General features: G+C 40.1%; 1 protein-coding gene across 3 annotated transcripts in view; it reads right to left on the reverse strand.

Annotated features, from left to right (window-relative positions):
- Window positions 1-23,897, reverse strand: part of THSD7B (thrombospondin type 1 domain containing 7B) — a 358,700-nt gene that overhangs the window by 74,353 nt on the left and 260,450 nt on the right. For all 3 annotated transcript variants that reach the window (XM_054830722.1, XM_054830723.1, XM_054830724.1), the window contains one exon: window positions 10,263-10,441. In XM_054830722.1, coding sequence (XP_054686697.1) covers window positions 10,263-10,441 — 179 coding nt within the window. The remainder of the gene's footprint in view (window positions 1-10,262; window positions 10,442-23,897) is intronic.

Raw genomic sequence — 23,897 nt, forward strand, 5'->3', positions numbered from 1 at the left:
AATGACCCAATGACCAAACTAAAAAAAACCATTAAAACTGGTTGTTCTATTGTTTTGACAACAGCATGTGGTTCAATACTAGAGCCAAATTAATTCTCCATTAAAATGTAAATAACCATTTTAAGCCTGCTTTTTAAATTATTAAAGTGTAGCTAACATCTGTTTATTGTGAAACCACAAATGAGTCTCATCCCTTTTAAAATCAACCTGTAACTCTAACAAACACATAGACTATATTCGCCATCAAACAATAATCGATGCTAGGCAAACTTTATTAAGTGCGCTAATATTTAATTATCTTTGCTTCTGAGTTTGAATTCCGAAGTTGATCTGGAACATCTGAGACACCGCCGTGTGCCACATCTGCCAGTGAATATGAGGGCTCACAAAATGCTCCCTTCATAAAATAATGTGGGTTTCTTGGTAAAGTTACAAAATGGGAAACAGCTGACTCAAAAATAATACAAAATATATCTGGATTAAAAGCCCTCATAACTTTTAATTAAGCAATGAATCACAACAGACTACACAGGACTGTTGATTTATGCACTCCTCAAGTGAGAAGCAGTAAATAAAATTAGACAGGGCAGAATATACATCTTATTGGAGAAGAAGAATCTATCCTTTGGTGTTTCATTCATACTTAAAAATCCACTCGTCTTTAGGTTTTCTACTGGTGGCTATAGCCTGCAACACACTTATTTATAACACAAAGACGTGTCATGATCTATAGGCTCCGAGGAAGGATTAGCTACATTTGTGCAAACTCATATTTGCAACTCTTTTCTTAAGCATCCCTGCTAAAAATGGGACTTCAGGAGGCTAGGATAATAGAGTGGAGACAGCTTTAATTTCACCTTTCTTTCCCCAAACCCACCTGCGTGTGACTAGAATGAATTTCAACTTTTGGAAAACAGCCCTCGCAAACAACAGACCTCCCTGACATGGGGGTTGTATTTGACAACTGCTCAGAAAGCTCTAATTGGGCCTTGAAATCCAAAATCTCAAAGTAGTTTATATTCCAGCTAGCAATCTGGTAATGGTGATGATCCTGATGCTGTCACCTAAAAAAGATGCAGAATTCATGTATTCAACTTGCAGTTCAAATGCACAGATTTAGCTGACGGCAAGTCCAGCACAATCCTTCCAGTTATGTGAGGAGAGATCAAGAGGAATAGAGAAGGTCATTTGCACTTTTATTCTGCTGTCTTGGAGGAGGAAACCAATTAAACAACATAAAAAGAAAATAAAATCCATTCCTGAATCTATCAATCAGCTACAGCACATAAAACAAAGCAAACCAAACAAATGTGATGGGTATAATGTCTGGGAAAAAGCCACAAGAAACGTCTGCACCAGGAAAAATATTAACACTTGTTAAGTATTAATCAATGGTAACTGCTGTAGACAGAACAACACAGCAATATTAAGTACTTAAAAAAGGCAAGACCAGGGTTATTTTAAGGAGCATAATGCAAGAGGTGCCTGAGCATTCCTGGGCTTCTCTGTAGCTCTGACAGATGAAGTAACACAGCATATACCTTCACATCCATTCTCCCTGTTTGAACAGCAACTTCATTTCCAATTATTCTCTCTTATTCATAAAGGAAAGTCAGAAAGTAGGAATTTTCTGCTCGGAAAGCTCAGGATATGTTCACAGCATGCAGGTGAGTCAGAGCATCTTTAACAAACTCCGTTCCTCTTAAAATAAAGCCAACCACCCGAATGTGGTCAACTTTAAACTGAGGACGCACAGAATCAGCTATATATTTATGAGAATATTCAGTCCTTCTAAAAGACACCGCTGTCCACTGGGAAAATTTAAAAAGTGACCAAAATCTTAACAAACACGCCGGAGCTGCATACCTAGCAGAGCCAACACAGAAGACCTCAGTACAGAGGTCTGGAGGAGACACACAGATATTTGGTTGACCAAAGGATATATGAGATACTCTGCCCTGTAGTGAAACCTCATTTCTTTACTGCAGTTTTCCCAGCACCAGAGCGGGGGGTAGACTGCCATGACGTCTTTCCTTAAAGCTGCTTCCTGGAGTAGCCTCACATTGGTTTCTGACAGTAGTGGATGCTACATCAGGCCAACGCCCGTACCTAATTTACCCTCATCCAGGTTGGGTGCTCTGCACTGTGATTCTGATTGCATACACAAGCTTCCCTAGACTGGACAGAGCTGGGCTGCCTCCTGCCTGATGCGCTCCCATTCAACATCTTGCCAATATCTCGTTGCATTCGCACTTCAAAAAGTTTTGAAACCATGTGCTAGGTTCTACAGAAGTATAAATTATTGTAATTAATTTCACTACTTGACTTAGAATCTATTTCAAAAGAAATTTCCACATTCATGTCTTCTATTATAGCAAATATTGTTTTGTAATCGGCAAGACAGTATTTTGGAAACTAATTTTGTACACAAAGAAATTACAGAAGACAGTAAAGAGAAGAAAACTGTGTCAAAACCTTCATTTAACTTGCCAAAAGCAAGAGAAAGGATACTTCTGTGTCATTCACTGTTTCTGAAGACTAAGTCACATGTGATAAAATGCATGATGCCAAATAGCCGTTTTTCACAACTTCTATCATATGAAAAGGTGAAGACGTACCAACATTTTTTATTCTGAATATTCTTGGGTTTGTTCCAATTTGAACAGATGTTATGTACTTATTTTAACTGTTATGCAGTATTTCCCCTTCCTTAACAATTCTGAACCTAAAACTGAGAACAAATTACACTGCAAAACTTTACAGAAAAGAAACAGAAAACTTTCTAAAAGGAGGAAGGAGGGAAAAAAAAACCCCAAATTAAATCTGCTGCCAAGGAAAAAACAAGGCATCAATCCTTTGTGTTCTCCTGTTCCTAAGACAAAGACAAGCAAGAGTAAGTTCAGTCTCAGTGTTAGACGCTGTCACACTGATTTATGACACACAGCGTATGCTGGTCCTCCAACATGACATATTGTCCACAAGAGATTCAGCACAAACCAAACTTCTTTCCTTAAAAAATATTGCCCAAACCAATTTAACTTCAGTTCCTTAGGTGAAATGCTAATGCTTTCTCCACGGGGCTGCCCAACTGTCTACAGCTGATTTTCCATTTAATTCCATCTCTTCTGCAGAGGAACAGGACAAAGCTTTTTTGGTATAACTCCTGTCCTTCACTGTATTTTGCAGTATGCTATCATATTAAAGAATAAATATTTTCTTCAACAACAAACATAGGAACTCTGTATTTGAATCAGAAGTAATTATGGGTAAATTTTCAGTTCCACAGATGCAAACATATCACTTTCTTTTACAGCAAAAAGTCCTGATTTGATACATATTTCATGAAGAATTTGGTAAGGGCTGTAGTAGGTGGAAGAATGTACTTTAATCAATTAGCACAAGGCTGCTAACTTTTGTGTATCCAGAGTAATTCTATGAAGTGGACTGGCTTTGGATGTTACGTAATTTCACAAAGTGCAAATGTATTCTCACAGTCACAGAAAACGGCATTACACTATTGTTCTGCTTTTGGCTGGGACAGAGTTAATCTTCTTCCTAGTAGCTGGCGTAGTGCTGTGGTTTGGATTTAGGATGAGAACAATGTTGATACCACACTGACGCTTTGGTTGTTGCTAAGTAATGCTAACACCAAGTCAAGGACTTTTCAGCTTCTCATTCTGCCCTGCCAGCAAGGGGCTGGGGGCGCACAAGAAGCTGGCAGGGGTCTCAGCCAGGACAGCTGACCCCAGCTGGCCAAAGGGATATTCCATATCGTCCCAAGGGACGTCATCTCAGTATATAAAAGCTGGACAAAGCTGGTCGGGGCATGACCGCAGCTCAGGAACTAGCTGGGCATTGGTGGTCTGTGCGTGGTGAGCAACTGTGCTGTGCATCACTTGTTTTCTATGTTCTTTTATCATTATCATCATTATTATTGTTCTCTTCCTTTTCTGTCCTAGTAAACTGTTTTCATCTCAACCCGCAAGTTTTACTCTTTTTTGATTCTCTCCCCTATCCCACTGCGGGGGGGGGGGGGTGTGGGGTGGGGTGTGGGGGGGGTGGTGGTGTTTTAGCTGCCAGATGAGTTACACCACAACAACCATATATTAATATGCTCTATTACTACAGAGAAGTTTAAAGGACCTATATAGAAAAAAAAAGAAGTTAAGTGAAAAATACTTCCTAGAAAGTTGTTAAACTGCCCCATTTTTGCAAGGCTAATGCTTTTCATGGGTGGCAATTGTGAAAATATGTGTGTACAACTCTTTATTCAACAGAGAACCTGCAGGAGAAATGAAAACCAAGTGTGGATAGCTATTGAGGTTGAATACAAAGTTAATATATGCTGGGAATTACAGTACACGCTACAGGGTTGTGATCCTGAAGGACAACATGGGAAATGGCTCTTTTTTCCTTAGGAAGCGAAGCAGTACCCACATGGCAGGCTCTCCAGACACTTGCTTTGGGAAGATGAGCTAGCTCTCAGGTTACACAGATTTGGCTTGCTACTTTTGCTCAATTAATGAACTAAACTACTGTTTAGTATCAAAGCTTTCAGTCACAGGAGGAAAAGTGTAAGGAAACCAGGAGGTTCTTGCTATTTTTTGACACTGAAAATTCTCCCATGTTAGTGTAGCAGGCAAAAAAACGTCATTTTTATGATACTGTAAAAGCTCACTAGAATCAGAGGGCAAATGTTTTCTGTGCTGTAATTTCTTCCTTTAAGGCTGAGTGGGAGGAAATCAGACCTTCTGAAGGTAAAACCAAGATTAAGGACAGGATTTTTGTTTCTAGAATTTAAGTTGCACACGAAGCAAATGAGTCTTGATAGACGGAGTCAGAGGAAAAGATAGGTCAGCTGAGTCCTTGCATGCCACAGAAAGAGATCTTACACAGACGATGCTACTGATACAGCAGCACAGGACTGGGCTCAGCAATAAACTCCTGGCAGCTGAAATTGGTGAGAGGAAGAGTTTTCATGAGTGCCTCAAAAAAGTTCAGTGGCTTTTCTGACAACTAGAAATCTATACTATAAAAGAAGTGACTTAAGCAGGAGCTATTTATAGCTAATACATTATTAATGAATTCTTGAAGACTAATTTCTGATACTGAAAGGTAAAGGTTATACATGCAACTCACTATCTAGGGATTAGATGTGAGCTAATTCAGTGATAGCAATGAAAGATGCTGAGTTCCAACTTGTCTTCTACCACAGGAACCTAACAGTTTTGCAAATGCTTTATAGAACACACATATACATACACACATACGTATAAAAGATATATTTATGCAAAGGAAGAGTACAACCAAGTATTACACCAAAAGACAGCATGAAAACAAACTCTTATAGTCAGACACACTCAAGATTAAGAGAATAAATACTATTATAATAATTCACAGTCAGGGAACAAAGATAAATGAAACAGGTTTTAAATATTTTGTGTCAGCAAGTAAGGACAAGAACATAACTTGAAGGAAGGAAAACAGGAGAAATACAGTAGTGTTATACATTGCTTATTCAGAAACTGTAATGTACACGAAATTATTGCTCTGAGAGCAGTTACCTACCTAAATAAAAACAGACTTTGTTTCATTACAGTGTCCTGTGATAAACCATGCTACGTTGCTCTTCCTTAGGCAGAGCTCCTCTGACACAGTCTAAGAGTATTTTTGGATCATGGAAACTTAGCTTGCCAAATGTGAGCCAAAAATTGCCTAGAGAAACAGCTACCGAATGTGAGCAAGTCAAACTTCAGTCTGCATACTACTGTGTTGGTTTTCTTTGTGGGTTTTTTGGAGGAATTAAAGCATGAAATGCCCTGGAAACATCTTAAGAAAAGGCATTTCCTGAACAGATCTTTCCTAACATTACAGATTAGAGAACAGGAAAGATGACACCCGCCCCCCCCCAAGATCAGACCACCTCTAGCGCAACAACAGATAGCGGCTTCTACAATGAACCGCAGTCTCTGAGCCCATCCAATCTTGTATATTCTAACAGTGAGTTTTCAAAGCCTACAATTTTGTAGATTTTTCACTTTTGAAAAGAAATTTAACATAGTTTTTGATGATCAAAAAATTTGTTTTCTCTGAAGTGCAAGTAGGACTAAACCAGTCATTTTCTATGAAAAGGGTACCAGAAATTCAGACATCTTCACACCTGCTTCGGAGAAATCTGACCTGTAAATGTATCACTGTCCTCCTTTTCCCTTTCTTTAAACTTCTGTACACGATTTCAAGAAAAGTACTTAAAATTGTTATGTGCAAGGTGTCTGTATTTCTCATATTCTAGAGTGAACACTGGAAAAAAGTCATTAAGAATAAAATACTCATTTTAAAGAAAGCAGTAAGTTTACATTTCAAATACATTACATTTTTTCCTGCTATGCCTGCCTTTACAAATGCTCTCAATCCTTTAAAAATGTTTACTTACATATATACAGTATGTATAAGGGGAATAAACTACTTGCTATGATACTTGTCCTTTAGCAGGACTGAGTAAGAGAGAGAAAGAGAGAAGGAAGGAGAGGGAGGGAAAATCTTGACAAGAATACATATTAGAGCAATCAATAAAAAGATAATCCTTGGAATTCATGAGTCTTTAAAATAGGATGCATTTTCTTGTAGTAATCCTAAAAACCTATAAAAGAATATTCAAGCAATAAACCCCCCATAACTCATATTTAACCTTTCCTCACGTAGAACTACATATTAAATAGCTTAGCAACTGCATGCTGTGTAAGTGCATTCAAGTAAGAGCAGAAATAGAAAAATGTAAATGCCACCCCTCTTTTAACATGCACTGCACAGCCAAGAACATCTGCCAGCTGACCCCATAATCCAATCGGCTGTTCAGAAGCAATCATATCCTTAGATAAGAGCTGCACAGCTTCTACATGCAATGCCCATTTTCTTTAAAAAATGGAGCAAAATGTAGTTAGGCAACTCTTCAACAATTTTCAAACACTTAGAGGTACCAGACAAAAGTAATTCAACTTATTACACAGGTCTGCATTAAAATACTGTCATCTTTTCCCCCCAAACACTGTAATTCATCTTTTAATTTCACAGGGCAATAACACAGAGGAAGCTTAAGTGTGAAGTGACTATATCAACAAACTGTTTGTACCTTCTACTAGAAAATAACCTGGAATGGAAATCTGGAAGGGCTCAACCTAATCCAGCAGCTATAATGAGAAGAAGAAACATATAAAAACTGAATCAATTCTCCTAACACTGAGTTTTCTTCTCACATCTACAGCAAGAGCGGACTGCTTGAGAGGTTCTACAGGCAGGGAGGGATGAAGACATTTGAAAGAGTGGCTTTGAGATACTCCAGAAGAGCCAAAATGTCTGTGGAATTAAGAGCACAAAAGCCACAGAATATCATGCAGTAATAGGATGTGTCATTATCTCTGTATAAAATTAAACTTCTGTTAGGAAGTTCTGTCCTAAATACACAAGCAAGTTGCACTGCACTGATTGAACCGATTCCAGGAAGACAATCTTTTATGAAACACTTTACATGACTCAAATAATTACTTATATTCATCAAATAAATTGTTTTGATGATGCAGATTGCCCCTTTCTCCAAAGCAGTAGCTTTGCTAAAGTATCTGTGTTGGCAGGGCCCTCGATATGGTGGGAAATGGTAAGAGAGAATTGCTGGAATAGCAATGCTCTCTGTAGTTAAATTTATGTCAAGTATCTGAAAGGCATTGGAAAAAAAGACATACAGGGGTCTGCCAAGAAGCCTAGAAAACACCTTTCACAAGAAGAGGGTGAAAAGATTATTTGGCTTAATGAGAAAAACACACCAACTGACTGAGGGCTTTAGTTATAAAACACTGGAAAATGGAGGGTTCTCCAAAGTAATTGATTAAGCAACAACAAGACTCAAGCTCAGAAGCAATATTTTTTAAAAAATAACTAAAAATATTGGAGGAAATAATAAGGAAATAATAAGGGAAATCTACTGGCACCTAGAGGAGCTTATTATTGGTTCTAAGTTACCTAACGTCTTTATCAACTGCATAAAACACAATATAGCACAGTAGCCAGTGAAAGATAAAGCAAATCTCAGCACCAAGGTGATTTAGCTTTCTCATGTCTGATAACAAAAGCAAGTGTTATTTTACCAGATTATATAAAAATAATTAGTATGTCACATATTTATAGATAAATAATCTATAGAGATTTGCTCTAGTATTTAAAGACCACCCAGACCAAAGAGACTACAGTCTGCCTTGCAGTGGATTAATATGTGTCCAGCTTAGCTAAACAGCAACGCGATCAGCTAATTTAGTTTACCATCTGGGTAGGCAACTTAGGCACACTGCAGCAGGCACAAGGACCTCGGCACGTCTGAATCGGTGCTGGAAGTCAAAGTCCAAACTGTGCAAAGGATTGAGAAGCGTTTGGGGAGGCAATAAATATAAGTGCACATACAACGTGTATATGTGTGCATATCTAAGTGTACGTTATATGTACATATATGTACACACACTTATTAGCAAAACAATTTTTTCTTACCCTAAAAACTCTGAAATAAGTAGGATCTGATCCAATCCTATAAATCTAAATTGGAAAAAGGTAATCCATTGGTGCACTAAACCAGCTAGAAATAGCTTCTGCTTCTGTCCAAAAAACAAAGAAAAAAACCCGACAAGCAAACAACCAATCTCACCCCAAAACCCAACCAACCAACAACAACAAAAAAACCAAACCCAAAAAATCACAAACCTAAAGAAACAGACCTTAATGCAATTCCAAGGTGTCAATACTAGAGCCTGCAATAGGAAGCCCTCTAATGAATTCAGTGGGTTTAGATCAAGACGTGTGTTCCTGGTAAAGAGGCAAAAAGCACCGACCACATTTATATTAATATCAGCCATGGCACTTTGCAAGCACCATGCACCGATAAACCTTACAAAGACGTAATTTCAAAGTTTAAACAATTTCTTTGCTTTAATATCTTCTGAAAGGGGTTTGAAATTAGCAAATCTAATGTGCGTGGGAATAGGCAACACTTTATAGCAATAAGTTTACTTTTAATAGATGTAGTCTGCTGTATCTATGGGTAACAAACCCCAGTATCTTTTCATTACAAAGGAGCTTATTGTTACCATATGATGTACTGTGGGATTTCATTTTGCCTCTTTGGTGATCTGTCTGATCTATTAAGAAAAGCACTGAGGTATGGACAACATACACTTTATTGCAGTTTTGTATTTTCCTAGTCCCTGCTGCTTCTGTTAGGCTACTGCCTATGAATTTCAAATAGTAATAACGAAAAAGAAAAAAAAAAAGTATTTACTAAGTTTCCCACAGGAAAAAAAATAAACTGTGAAGAAAATGAGGCAAGTTTAGAACCAGGCTTTAGAAGTGGTGCTGCATCCCGGGACACGACTGCTGCAGCAACGGTTGCACAAAAAAACAACTGGATCCACCAGCTCTAGCACCTATAAGCCACCACACAAATAAACCTTTGTATGAATATTATTAAAGTCCTTCTACACATACTATGCAACGTATTTTATATATATATTCATAACACATATATGAAGTCCCTTCAGCATGACTGTTTCTGCTCTATTAATTAATTTGCATGGTTGAATCTGAAATAAAGGACAGGCAAAACTAAACAGTACTTCATCTGTGTTAATTAGTGTTGAGAATTAATCAGCAAATGTAGGAAATCACTATTAGTTTTGCAGAAATGCATACAGCATTAAGTAGCGTTTAAATAGATGCTGATCTTTTTTTAAGAGTAGCAATTTAGAGATTATTTTCCTCTGATGGGATACTTCAATATTGAATATACAGAGATTAATGTTCAAGAGAACTTGTGTTGTGTTGAAGGGAAATGCTGCTAAAAATAGCAATATATATTTAACAAATGTTTCTGCAGCAACCATAGTCTCAGAGAGAATTAAACAGTTTTAAAATATCCATGACATCTGAGCTCTCTGATGCTTATACATTGTCCAGGTGGAATTAATCGTCCAGGGCTTCCTGGCTTACCTCTGCGAGATAAAAATTTCTTCATATAAGAAATACGGTGTTTCAGGTCAAATTCTGCTGTTACATGAGCATCTCCCCCTCAATCCTCAAGGAGTTTGAGGACTGCCTACAAAATCTGACACAAGGTGGGGTCCCACAGAAAACTCTCTAACTTCTTCACCAGCACAGTACCTTTAGATCACAATTAAAAAACACAGTAAGCACAAAGAGATTTCTGTTAGCTATTGAACGCTGCTCACCTGATTCTTGAGGTCCAGCTTTGGGCAGGGACGACCTCCATTGTAAGGCTTCTCCTTAAGCCACTTGGATCGGACTTTCACCCCCGGTCCACAAGAAGAGCTGCAAGGGGACCAACTGGACCAATCGCTTAATTTGCAATCAAACGGGCAAGGGACCGTGCAAGATTCTTCAATGTAACCTAAACCAAAAATTTAAGAAAGGTTTTAATCACCGCATCTAATGAACTCCAGTCCTCTGATGTCTCACTGCAATCTGTGTGATCAACACAAAATGAGAACTTCTTAAAGAGAAGACATTTGGCAGACTAACGATGCCTTCCCAACGTGACATTATAATATTATTTGCAAAGAACAGCAGTGACTAAAATGGATTTCTACTTGGTTTAGTGCAATGGTCATTAAAAATATCACAATAAAACCGATTGATGTGAAGGACACACACTGGCAAAAAGTATCTGTTGTGAAGCCTGTGGTCACCAACAAGCAGTGGTTATCTTCCCTATGAGACTGTGGCCATAATAAATTTTGGAGAAGTAAGTGTACCACCCAATCTTGTACTCCTTTAGATACCAGCCATCTCCAGAGCTGGCACAGACAGAAGTCAGAGGCTCTCTTCCCAGCAGATAGGACGGGAGGATGGTGGAGGCACCAGAGCTTCTCTTTATACATCTTTCCAACTGTTTTGCCTATTCTGGCTTTCATAAATGGCATTTTAAAGCTTTGCTTTCACCTGAACCTGGCTGGACATAAAAGTCCTCCCAAGATCATCACCTCTTAGAATCAGAACACCAGACATCTGCAGGACCAACATCTTGCTGAATTAAAACTCAACAGGGTTTCTCAGGGTAAAAACAAGGTTCTTCCATCCAAGCACAACCCCACAGCTGGTTTAGGAGCTGACATATGGGAAGAGTGATTTTGCAGAGCCCAGCACTGGCCATGGACCTCCTGGTGTGCAGAAAGGCAGGGAAGGGTGGCCAAACCCTTGAGGTCTCCAGGGAATTACTGGCACCAGTCTCGGGTCGGCAGTGTGGAATAGCTCCTGCACCTTCCTGTACTTATTCTCCTCAAGTTTCTATTATCTGCTTGTCATGTCTGTATGTACTATTTTAATTTAAACAAAAGAGATTTAATGTTAGACCATGAAATCTGGTGGCTGCTAAGATTAGCCTTTATTACAGGCAGCTTCGACCCTCTGACAGCTCTGGCAATGATGGTCATGGAAATAACTGAATTTCACCCCTACTGTATATCTGATGTTTCTCATTTTTACGCCCTTTCTTTCTGTTTGGTTTTCATTGCACTAACACTCCCTCTATATTCCTTACCTACATAATGCCAAATTAGCTCATTCAATTATTCTTTTATGAAGGGTTTCCCCACTCTATCAAGGTGACGGTCACTGTAGCAGGGAGAACAACAAAACCCAGAAAAACCCAACCCAGAAGCAGCTGCCCTCCAAAACCCCAGACATAGCCCCAAACAACCAGGAAACATCAAGGCTGAGGCGCAGAGATTATTCTGGCCCAGGGCTGGATTTACCAGCTCTGCCATGCCTGAACCGGGCCTGTGTTACATCCTGAGCATCAACCCACAGCAGCAATACACTGCCTCCCTCCTGGTCTTCATGCTGAAGTCAATATCAAGAAAGTTTTCAGACTTATTTAGGCATCCCCCACTGGAAAATATCCTCCTTCTAGAAGTACAAGAAATATTGATGTTGGTTTTGTAAACAGTGCCTTAAAAAATGCTAGAAACAATAGTTCCCTCCTTCAGTTCAATGATGCTCTATTTCTTCTCTCTTTTTCCTTCGTGATGGTACTGCTCCCTCTTCCTTTACAGCGGCCACCCCGTAGCCTGACAGCTGTGATCATTTCCCCAGTAACCCATGCCGTAACTCTTCCCTGAAGCTGCAGACCTGTCCCCGCACAGTGTGCTCTGGTTTTCTTTGCTACATCTTATCTCCGTGTGTTACCTTGCCTTTTCATTTGCAGCTCCAAAGCCACTGGAATTTGGTATCTTAATTATTTCCGACCCAATCCATTACAGTGGTGTTCACGTGTTTGAGATATTTGAACTTTGCATGTTTTGCATTCTCATCTTGAGATTACACCCATGCACACACATATACAAATATTTCCAAAATAGACTCACTTTTTTCCCCCAGATGAAACTCCCAAATAGCCCACTAATATTCTATTCCACCTGCTTAGGTTGCCACTCAAAGCAATTCATAATACATTATGATAAGTAAAAGAAATTTTCTCATGATAGATTTATGAGAAGCATTTCTTAGGCAGTTCTCCAAAGAGTTCTGTTCCACCACCATATGAAATATCATTTTTCCTTGGGCTGTGTGACAGCCTAGGTAATTAACTCTCAACAGAAACAAAGAAAGTGCCTTGTTTCAAAGTAGGATTAGACAGAGGGGTTATCAACTTATCAGTGAAGGCAAAATTGGCTAAGCCTTTTGGCAGTCCAAGTCCTACCTCTATAATAAAAAGAAATATAAGATAAAAAAAATATAAGAAAGAGGAAGGAAAAATTGTAATAAACAAAACTAAAGAAACCTATTGTATTCCATCCCTGAGAGGTGCTGCGGGGATCCCTCAGCAAACCACAGAATTTCTAAAGACGTCCTGTTGCTAAAGGGCCAGCTTATTACTTTTTGAGTTTCCTCACCCATATTTCTAAATTACATTAAGTATAAACAAATAATGGCCAGCTAATGGAGCATTAAATTACCATACTGCCCAGAGGAAGCCAATTCTCCATGTTGAACAATGCTACAGAATCAAAATGGGAGCATAACTTTCTTTCAAGCTCTTCTCACAGGCTGCCATTACTTCTTCTATCAATCACTTGAGGTTAATCCTATGCCAAGATACCATGGATCAAAGACTTCATTCAACAAAAAATTTTCCTCCAAAAATCTTTATGTGATACATCCTCTCTGCTCAGATAGAGAATGCCTTTATGGCTATCTTTTTGAGAAATTAGTAAATAATGTTGTACTCAGCTCATCCATTGCCTATGAGAACAGGATATTTGTTTTTCTCCATAGGAGCCAAGCAGTGGCTTGCCATTGTCAGGAGTTGAAAAGAGTTCAGTTTGGATATCCACAGTAATCCTAGTATTAGCATTCCCAGAAAACTTGTAGCATTGGCACAGTGCATAATACAAAACACACACACAAAAAAAATCACAAGGGAGATACGCTATTAAAACAAGCTATTAATAAAGAATTCTACATTCAGGCTATTATCCAGAGAAATACTTCTTACCATAACAGAATACAAATAAAGGAAACAGCATAAACGCTTTTCTGAGTTACTGTCGCTCAGTTTGGGGAGACTAACTCAAGGCTGAGTTTACGCTGCTGGTTTTGTCAGCGTCATCCTTAAACATCTCACTCATCCATCACATTCCCCATTTTTCTCTCCTCTGCAGAACCTGGTACCAAAATTCTTTTGAGTTTCCAAGACTTTCTATGGAAAAAGATGTCCTCTTCTCCCCAGCCCTGCTCAGTCTGCTTTCCATGTATTCTTATATTACTTCTTGAAGCTTCCTTTAGCCTCTTTTGTTTCATTCCTCAAAATCTCAAATACTGTAAAAATAAAGGTAATTTAATTTAGAAAAACAGATGAGAGCCTCTGTCCTATCTGAACCAAAAGCCACAGAGCTGAAGCTGCACACACAGATGTCACAGGAGGTAGCGACTGAAACCCCAGCGCATGGGATATTTAAGTAGGCACTTTGAAACATATACTGGGAATTGTCCTGAATTGGCAGGAAAAATTGAGCTGGATGATCAAATAAGCTTTTTCTATGTTTAAGTGCTATTGTTTTATTACTGAGACACTGCCAATGTAATGGGATGAACAAATGCATTTACCTAGGCTGCACAGCTCGTTTTACTATTATTTATTCATTAAGAACAACGTGCTTGTTGCTCTACAAGCCACAAATGGAGTCCCTTACAGTGTCTATAATAAACAAAGCACCCACAATTTTACGGTTGGACTCGATGATCTTAAAGGTCTTTTCCAACCTGAATGATTCTATGATTACAACAGGATGTACTGGGAAGGCTCAAACACATGATGTAACAATCATCACTCTTGTCTCATTTCTTCCGTGCAGCCCAAGATGAAGCAATAGCAGGTAGATAAACAAAGTGAGGACGACGGTCTGGTGGGTGTCGGAGGCAAAGGCTCAAATACACGGTGTGAAAACTCTTACTCTTGTCTCATTTTTGCTGTGCAGCCCAAAAGAGCCAAGGCAATAGGATGATGGGTTGGTGGGTGTCGGAGGCGCAGAAGCATGAAGAGGCTGTGGATTGCACTGCAGCATCGGGGGGGGGGGGAGCTTTGCAGTAGCACAATTTCCTTCCCACCTACACAAGATGCCGTACATTTCACAGCAGGCACAGCCAGCGAGGGGCTGCAGTGTCCTTCCGTGTCCCCCTCTATATTCGCAAACGGATGGCGGTGGGAGAAGCAGGCGATTAGTAGGTTGACAAGGTAACGTAAGACACTGGCATCCACCTGATTGTTGCCAAATGATAAGTTTGCTGCAAGTGTAAGGTCTGTACACAGCGTTAAACAAAAGTGCCAATAGGATTCCAAGAGGTTGACTTAAAAGCGATTCGAAAATAAACAACGTTTCTCCAGCAGCTTTGGAAACAGATGCACTTCTAATTGAATTGGCTTTGAACTCATTTGTATCCTCTCTAACATATTTCATCATTTCAATTAACAAACTTCTAGTCGTTCTACCCTTGTTAGTAAACCTTGAGGTGCTTCGTAAAACTCAAGGTCATTCCTATGAGAGGGACAATTCTGTGCGTCACCACAACTGCCACTGGTAATAACACCACTAATTTCCCTTGGAGTCTACGGGGTGAAAGAGATCACCCTTTAACAAACAAGGCAGCAGCACAGTGGACAGTGACACAGAAGAAATGTTTCTAATTACACAGACCAAAGGGAGAGGAAAAAAAAAATTGATTCATTTTGCAATTAATATTTACTTTCATTTGGTTACTGACTGTGAAATATGTAGAATAACACCAGTAAATCCACATGGCACTAAAAGTCTAATAGCTAAAGACTTTATAAGGGAGACCTGGTGGACCATGGCACTCGGTGGGCCAGATTCTGCTCAGCTTAAGCTTTGGGATCTCCTACAAAGCAAACCTCATGTTTTAACTCAGGTTAAAACCCAGCATCGAGCACAGACTGCAGTTAAGAGACTAACTCCATCAGCTGATCATAGCTGTATGGTTGGGGCTTTCCCAACGTGCCACAGATAAGGCAACCACCAGCCACGGCATGACCAAAGGCTCCAGGAGCTCATGAGCTCCAAGGGGAGCACCTCGTCCTAAGCAATCCAGGTCCAAACATTTAAATCCTGCATCAAAGGAGAACATTATTAACCGAAGGAAACTAAGCAGAGTAAGTCTGGGAGTCTTAAAGCTGCTAACAACTTCAGTTGCATCTGAAAAGAATTTAATATTGCCATGGAACAAATGTTTAATCTTTTTTTTTTTTTTAATATGCAAGGATTTGAGAGATTTTATGCATTATTAGTTTGCTAGCTGGGAAGTTTAAGAGATAATCTAATGAATACGTTCAGTAAATGCACAACCAAAAAACCCAGCAAAAATAACTTTCACATCAAATATTTTGCAATGCTCAAATAATGGACCCTTAGCTAATTTATTCCCACTTGCTCTTCTCAACAAAGAGGCACATGCTCTTGTTACCTCGTAGCAGACCAATTATAGATTCTAAACAGACCAGAGAGGACTTGTAAAAAGCACTGGTAAGTTTAACTCAACATTATTGTTATTGAAATTCATCCAAAGGTTGGTTTTATTGCTCAATTTCACAGTCTCTGTAAATCCTGACGAGGCAGTTGGGTTGATGCTGACTTTGCACTATGATTCCTAATTTCTTTTGATTTTGCATTACAGTTTTTCTTCCTTAAAGAACTTGCAAGCTTACACTTTGAGCTACATACATACTGTAATAGTTGATATATTTAATCTTTTAACTAAATAAGGAAATCGCCATTAATTACCACATTCCTTGTAACTGATTGCAGAACAAGCTGAGAAGTCTTCCAGAGAAGAGAGACTCATCTGCTGCCTTCTGAGTGCAAATAAATAGGACTTCACAGCATACATTCATCTGGCAGGGAATTTTCGATGCAGAAATCCACTGCACAAATCTGCCTGGGATCCAGAACCAGATGTGGAAATGATTCCCTCTCCTCCTGGGGCTGCTCCCCCCCAGTGAAGGGCTGGGCCAGCTGCTTGGGAGCCCTGACGTCTTAAGAAAGTCTTTACTCAAATAAAAAATCATCCACTGGGATCAATAGCAGTTAGGGTAGTAGCTCAGCTGTGTTTTTCTATATACTTTGCTCATCACTCTGCCACTGGGAAATCATCTGCTTTGTCCAAACAAAACTGAGTAGCTTTTCTTTTCTTTTTATCAGTGTTGTCATCTTCCGTATATCAGGAAAGAAAGTCATCCCACTACAGTTTATTATGAATTATTTAGCATATATTAAAAAAAACCCTGAGACTGTGTTTATTTTTTATTATTATGAGATTTATATAATAAAATAAGGCTTTTTTTAAAGGCTGAACACACCTCCACAATACATCATGAAGACAAAATTAAATTGTCCACAGACTGTCAAATTCCCCTCTTTCTCCTACATCTGACTTCTCTCAGAGGCCCAGTTGCACAGTAGCTCTGAAAATAGATGTGCATTGCAGAGTGCTCTGAAGATCAATATAGACTTGGGCAATTTGGACCAGGCGAGAAAGCATCTTCCAAAGCCAAGGGTCCATCACTGGGAGAAAGCTGCCGCCAAATGTCACCAAAAATATCTGCCCCCATCAGTAAATCATATATGGCCTCAAGGTCAATGGTTTCAGGCTCTGCTGGAGCACACTAAGAAACTCAATTTCAGAGTGTGGAGCCCTCCGCAGAGAGCATCTTTCTGCCAGTTCCTAAAGACACGACGGTAGGCACTGTCAACACAACATGCCACCTCATTTCAGCTGCCAAGCTGTGACCCCAAGACACAGACAAGCCTCGTTTAGACAGGCTTCCTCCCTTGGACAGCAATGCGACCGTTTCCATTTTACAGCATGGGAAACGCTGATGCGTTTCCTTGTATCCTGGTAATTAGCACGTATTGTGCATTATAATACTGCTCTTATTTCAGGCAAAATAAACCACCAGATGACTTTGCAGACGAAAGGAACACAAAGCAATTAGATCCACGTGCAATTAATATTATCACGAAGCCTCACAACAACACGAAAGAAAACTTTTTTTTTTCTTTAAATGTACATTCCTAGCACTTTAATTTAGAAACCGGAGAGGTATTACCGAGTGTAAGTGCCTCTGTTCAAGACCAGGTCACACAGGCACTGAAAAGGCAGGGAGAAGCTTCTGAGCCCGCAGCGACCTCCGCAGCCTCCCTCCCCGTCGTCACGGGAGGCGAGTGATACAGTGACCCCCCGGATCAATACATTTAAATCAATACACTGCCTCCATTCCTTCTCGTCTCATTGACGCTGAATAAGAAACCTAACTACACACTTTAATTATACAGGCGCTGTTTTAAAGATGCCACTAACCATTAACAACGTTAGGGAGATCTGCGAGCGCTTTTCCAAACACCAGGTAGCTGCGGCGAGGTCCAGCCTGCTCGGATGAGGAGTTTTGCTCCTGCTATTAGAGGTCACCTTGCTGCCAAGGCAGGGATACAAAGGCATCTGACCTTCTTAAATAAAGCTGTGGTATTCAAAAAATCTGATGGAAACAGGATTTTAAGCAAGGGAACAGTCCTGATTTTCTACTGCTTGGGCATAGGGAGAGCAGCACAACTCATTTAGATGATGAAAAACCTTGAGATGGAAATAGGATGTTTTTGTGACATTAGCAGGCCACAGCACAGAGTACTGATGTACTGAATTCCTGATAGACTTTTGTTTCAATTTTGCAGCGTGACTTTGAGCACTCTGGTTGTGTAGCTCAATCTCCTCTGCTGGAGGACTTCAATGAATTCAGACAGAAGCAGAAAGCAATGCAATCTTGTTGAATAATATGATTTTTAACTGTCACTCCTCCATGTTACTAAATACAAATGAGATGCAAGATTTCACAGAGGGAATCTCTGTCTGTAGTGAGGGATATTAGCAGTTTTGCAAACCAAGCCCTCAGTGATTTAATTTACACCATCCTCATTTGCAAACCTTGGAGGACAGAGAGATTTCAAAGTATATCTCAGACTCAGGAACCAACTAAGGTAGGATAAATTCTCAGACCCAGGAACAGACTAAGGTAGGATAAATTCTCAGTTACTCATCAATATCATTATGGTAATCCTTAGAGCAGACCGAGCTGAAGTTTAATTTTACCCACATTTCCCAATTCAGGCTCATTTCCTCACATCTTCTAAATTCAGCTGTTGCTATGTTTCTAAGATGGCCTCACAAACTCTTTGATCAAGCAGACTACATCAGGCACCTTAGAAGATACCCACTACACGCCCATCTCCCCCTGTCATGCTAACTTTATTGCTGTATGCAGTGCCCCAGCACACTCATTGCTGCTCTGGCAGTCAGCTTGTTTTGTTCACGCACTAGCCTACGTGTGAGCCGGCACAGGCAGGATGCTGGAACAACCACAAATAAAATGCAAAGAGTAAATTTATTTTCATTACCTGGCCAACCGGGGGATGCCCGTAGCAGCACCCAGGCAGAGGCACACAAGTTTTGCTTTGGTGTTTCCCATAGCAGGGCAAGAATCTCAAGCATGTTTAATAGGGTGTCTCTAAGTCTATTGCAGGCCCATGTTATCTAAACACAGATGTTCTACTTGCCCAACACAAAAGGCTAAACAACAATTAGAATGATATATGTGTTTTTCTACACCCCAGCCGCAAGTCACTTGAGCGTGCTTACAATCCTCCTCACCAATTCCTATTACTTTCCCACCGCCTATGTAAAAAAGTGGGTTTCTTCTTTTTGTAGGACTCTTGTTCCACACAAGCAGAAACACATGATGTTGCGTCTGAAGACCTTCAGAATGTGTCAGACGTGAAACTCCTTAACACTCACTGAAATCCACTAAAACGCCTACTATGCCCAGCTGCCACAGGGCTCCCTACCAGCAGTAAAGATATGAAACTGTGACTTTCCACTTAAAATTATTTGTCATCCATTTATTTGCCTGAAAATCCTACTCATCAGGACATAATTCCCAAAAGGGCTTAGGCTGAAGTGGTAGTTCTCCATATTTCCAATATAACACATTAAATGGAATGACACACAGGGAGAGAAAAATGTTAATTCCAAATCTATCTTTATATGGAAACATTTTATTAGAGCCTTGCTTCATAACAGGTTGTATTTGTGACAAATGCATTATTAAGGCTGATGAGATGGGCCACATTTCAGAGATACTCTTATTGTAGCCTACTGCAGAAACCAGGGCAGTGGATGGCCTGTGCATTAACTTGCTATCAAAGCTCTCCTACACCTCCGATAGACTCTTTCTACACTGAGTTACTATTTCTACACTAAAAATGCTCCCAGCTCCCGTGGAAGAGCTTTAATCGACCTGTCACAAACAGAGAAAAATGGACAGAGACTAATAATAGAAACAAAAGGCACGGACACGAGTAAGGGTGGGCAAAGGTGGTTCGGCAAGAGGAGGCTGACGGTGATAGTCGAACACAAGAAAGCTCGTTTAAGGTTAGTAAAAAATCATTCCTTCGCATAGTCTGGTATTGCTGCCTCTTTAAAAGGGTCATTTTATGGAATGCAGCAAAAAGCATAAAAGAAATTTGGGCAAAAAGACACACTATAAAGATTTATATTTAGAGCCAAGGAATAACAACAAAGATGACTACAACTAAATGCAGCATCTACAGAGGATGCTGCTCAAATAGCTAATCCTCTAAATATTTCCTCATAAGATGCACACTTACTTTTGTAAGAAAATAAAGATCTAGAAGAATGTGCATTTCAACACGCTAACGCCTCAGGGGAAGTCTTACCTTGCTTTAAATAAGCTGCTTTGATAGCCAGTTTGACCCATTCAGAAATAACATTTTTTGATAGTTTTTTAACTTTGATTCTGTTGCCAGAAAAAAAAAAACAAACCATAGAGAACAGCAATGTCTGAACAGTTGTCTTCTGATCCAATTTCATTTGATTATTCTTTTAACATCGAGGAAGGAAGAACTGTGGCCAAATTTTCTTACGGCAAATAGACTTTGGAAAAAAAGAAAGGGAAAGATAGGGAATAAACAAATGTTCTTTGAGCACTGTTATGAGAGCAATATGTAAAAATCCTATAGTCAAACAAGAAATGGAGGGCAGGTCCATTATGGGCTCTGCTTCTGCGCTTACAGCTCCCCTGGCAGCCACAGCTGTAATTAACAGTGTCACTTCGCACCCAAGGAGATGTGCAGAAATGTCGGAGAGAGGTCCAGAGGAGAATCCAGCCAGGATTTCAGGGCTAAATTTAGAAGCAATTTAGCTCTGAGATAGCAGAAAACCAGACAAAGGTGACAGTGGCTTTGAAGATTCCTGAAGCGGGGATGCGAGGGTAGGACAGCCCCTTCTGCAGCTGGCAACGCCTTTCGGCCTCCCATGATCCAAACCCAGCCTTAATTCTCATGCCAGGGGATGGGATGGGCAGAAAATAAGGTGAATATTTAGCTGAAACTTTTTCCTGAAGCAGTCTTTGAAAACCTTCATCCTGGGAAGTAACACACTCTTTTTTTTCTGTAATAAAAAGGCCATAGAGAGATATACTACAGAGACACATAGGGAAAACCACAGAGAGAAACTGGAGTACTGTAATATTTAATTAAACCCAAATGCCAAAAGAAGGGTAGGGTAGTTGGAACATGGGGTCTACATGTTGTCGTTAACCGGCAGCGCCAAGACCACCTACCACTGCCACATTTTTAGGGAGGAGGAGGCATCCTGAGGCTGTTCACGTGTGGGGTCTGGAGCCAGGAAAAGGACAGCCGAGGCAAGGCTGTCCATTTTCCTTGGAGAAGAAATGCAGTTGTCAAGAACAAGGGCTCCAGAAATGATGCCTCATCCATAGGATGATTGTGGGATGCTGTTTATGGAAGTGCTGAAACCACCTAGAACTAAAACTCATTGGACACTGTAATTAATAGTTTGTGCTAAAAAATGAAATTTCATAGACAATTTCATTCAGACTAAGAATGAAATTAAATGCTGAAGAATATTTTCAAAAACATAGGTGAAAGTTTCCATTTCTGAAGATTTTCTAAACAAAATCAGGGATTTCAGCAACTATTTCATTCTTCAAAATAAAACTTACTGGATATGGAAAAATGTATACTGCAGTAAATGTCAGAACAGATACACTTCCAAAAATAAACAGGCATGTATTCAATATAGCTTTTTTTTCCAAAATTGCTACCTTGTAGAAAAGGTACATTTTGCTATCGGTCCACCATAAACTTGGGTCACATTTCTTTAACCTATTAAGCTCTGCTTATATTTTTTTGGCACGCACAAATATAATTTTGCAGAAAGATTACTAAAATCTAGTGATGAAAAGCTACATGAAAATAGCTCTTTTCCTCCTACAATGACAGTGCAGGGATTCGCACAGGGTTTCAGAGCAAGTCCCCGCATTAACTCACAGGTAGGTCATGCAATGTCTATCAAGCTGGTGGCCAGGATTTTCACGTAAAGGAGCATAAATCCCAGAGGAATGCCCCAGGTGGAAATACAGCGCTACTCTGGGCTGACCTTTCAGAAAATCAAATTTCATGAGACTTGATACTACCTGGTTTTCAGGAGTAGGAGTTGAAACTCCTGATCCATGACCTTTGCATACTGTCCTAAATCTCCCAGCACTGAAGAAACGGCTCATCAGGACAGAAGCAGCGGTGTCACCGCTGACACACACTGCCCCGATGTGCCTCAGAGCAGGGAGCAACCCTCCAGCAACCACAAAAAACTATGAGTTTTCACGTCACCAAAATTTTTAACTCCTCCTGGTGCATCTGTTTGCTAATCCCACCCGTTTGGGATTAGAGCTGACGTTTTCCAAGGAGTGACCTTGCCAGCAGCATTCCCAGTAGCAGTGTTATATCGACCTGACTGGGAGGAACTGAGTGACACCCTTGCATCAGCAGGCGCCAGGGAACCCTCTGAGCAGCCCCAGTCCTCTTTGATTCGTCCACCCGCAACTAAACCACATATAACAAAACACTGCACTGTTGAGAATAAGGAGGTATATTAGCATCCCTGCCGTGCCCTTCATAAATTTAGAGATAATTAAAGCTTTTTAAGGTGAGTGTAGGTTGATGCTAACTGCTGTGTGATTTAAAGCCAGGATCTATTTGTCTGTTGTGTCTTTCTTCCAGGTTCCTGTTGTTGTGAGCACAGCAGAATTTGAATAGTATAAGCGCTCTTCATAAATTCCTGCTTTCCATAAATTGCCCGTCGGATCAAAAGCAGAACCTCTGTGCAAGAGCACAAAAATCTCCAGCCTTTGATTTGGAACAGATGAGGCACCCTATGTTCCTCTAAGATTAAGAAAAAACCCTGTTGGCACAGCACACGAGAAAGAGAGGCAAAGGAACTACATGAAATAATTCAAGACAAAGGAGGTGGAAATTCAAAAATAGTACGAGGAACTCAGATGACAGATTGTGAAGCGGATGAACTGCAATTAAGAGAACAATTTCACGCCCAAAGAGGATGCTCCAAACACCAGCTAGAGAATGGAGACCCTCTGGACTAGCAGTGAGCTAAATGCAATATAATCCAGTCTTCCAATGGGAAGACAAATTGAGGCAAATTATCACTTACAGTTTTGTAATACAGTTACCTCTATCCATAATTTCTTAAGTGCATTTCCAAATTAAAGGAAGGAAAACAAGAGTGAACTAAATCCACGAAAAAAGAATTAGCTCAATTTGGAAACTGCAGGTCATTCATTTCTTAAGCGCTTTGGATGAGTCATCAAAGAAAATGCTAACATCACTAAAATAAAGCTATACACTCATCACAAAAGCCGGTCATGAAAAAAAAGCTACAGTGTGTTTATTCTGGACATCAGAGATGAGGTTTGGTGTAGAAAGGAATAAAATTCAGAAAAACCTGGGATTTGTATTTTTAAGCTTGTCATATCTAATGATCACAAGCTAACCCGAGATTAAATTGCAGGGAGGATGGGTAAATTAGCCAAGGTGTGACCTGGGTAGCCACTGCAGCCAACCCAAAGTGTTCACCCAAGCTGTGCTCAGCTGCGCCGGGCAGGGCAGGGCTCCCTCCAGCCCAGGACCCGAGTCCTGACAGAAGAAACTGCAGATCACCAGGCAAGCTCCTGGTGCTTTTCCATTAAGGCACAGCTAGAATGCTTTGTCTTCACTGGTTTTGGACCTGTAACTACACCAGTGGGGAGAAAATCCATCTCCTCTTGAGAAGGTATGCCTAAATGTACGTTAATGTATTTGCAGATAATAGGCTTAGGAGAGTTGGAGTCTAGACTGCTGACAAACACAGATGAGCAGACTTCAATGGGTTTTTTGGTTGGGTGGTTGTTT

Source organism: Grus americana, chromosome 6 (assembly GCF_028858705.1).
Source record: "Grus americana isolate bGruAme1 chromosome 6, bGruAme1.mat, whole genome shotgun sequence".
Lineage (NCBI taxonomy): Eukaryota > Metazoa > Chordata > Aves > Gruiformes > Gruidae > Grus > Grus americana.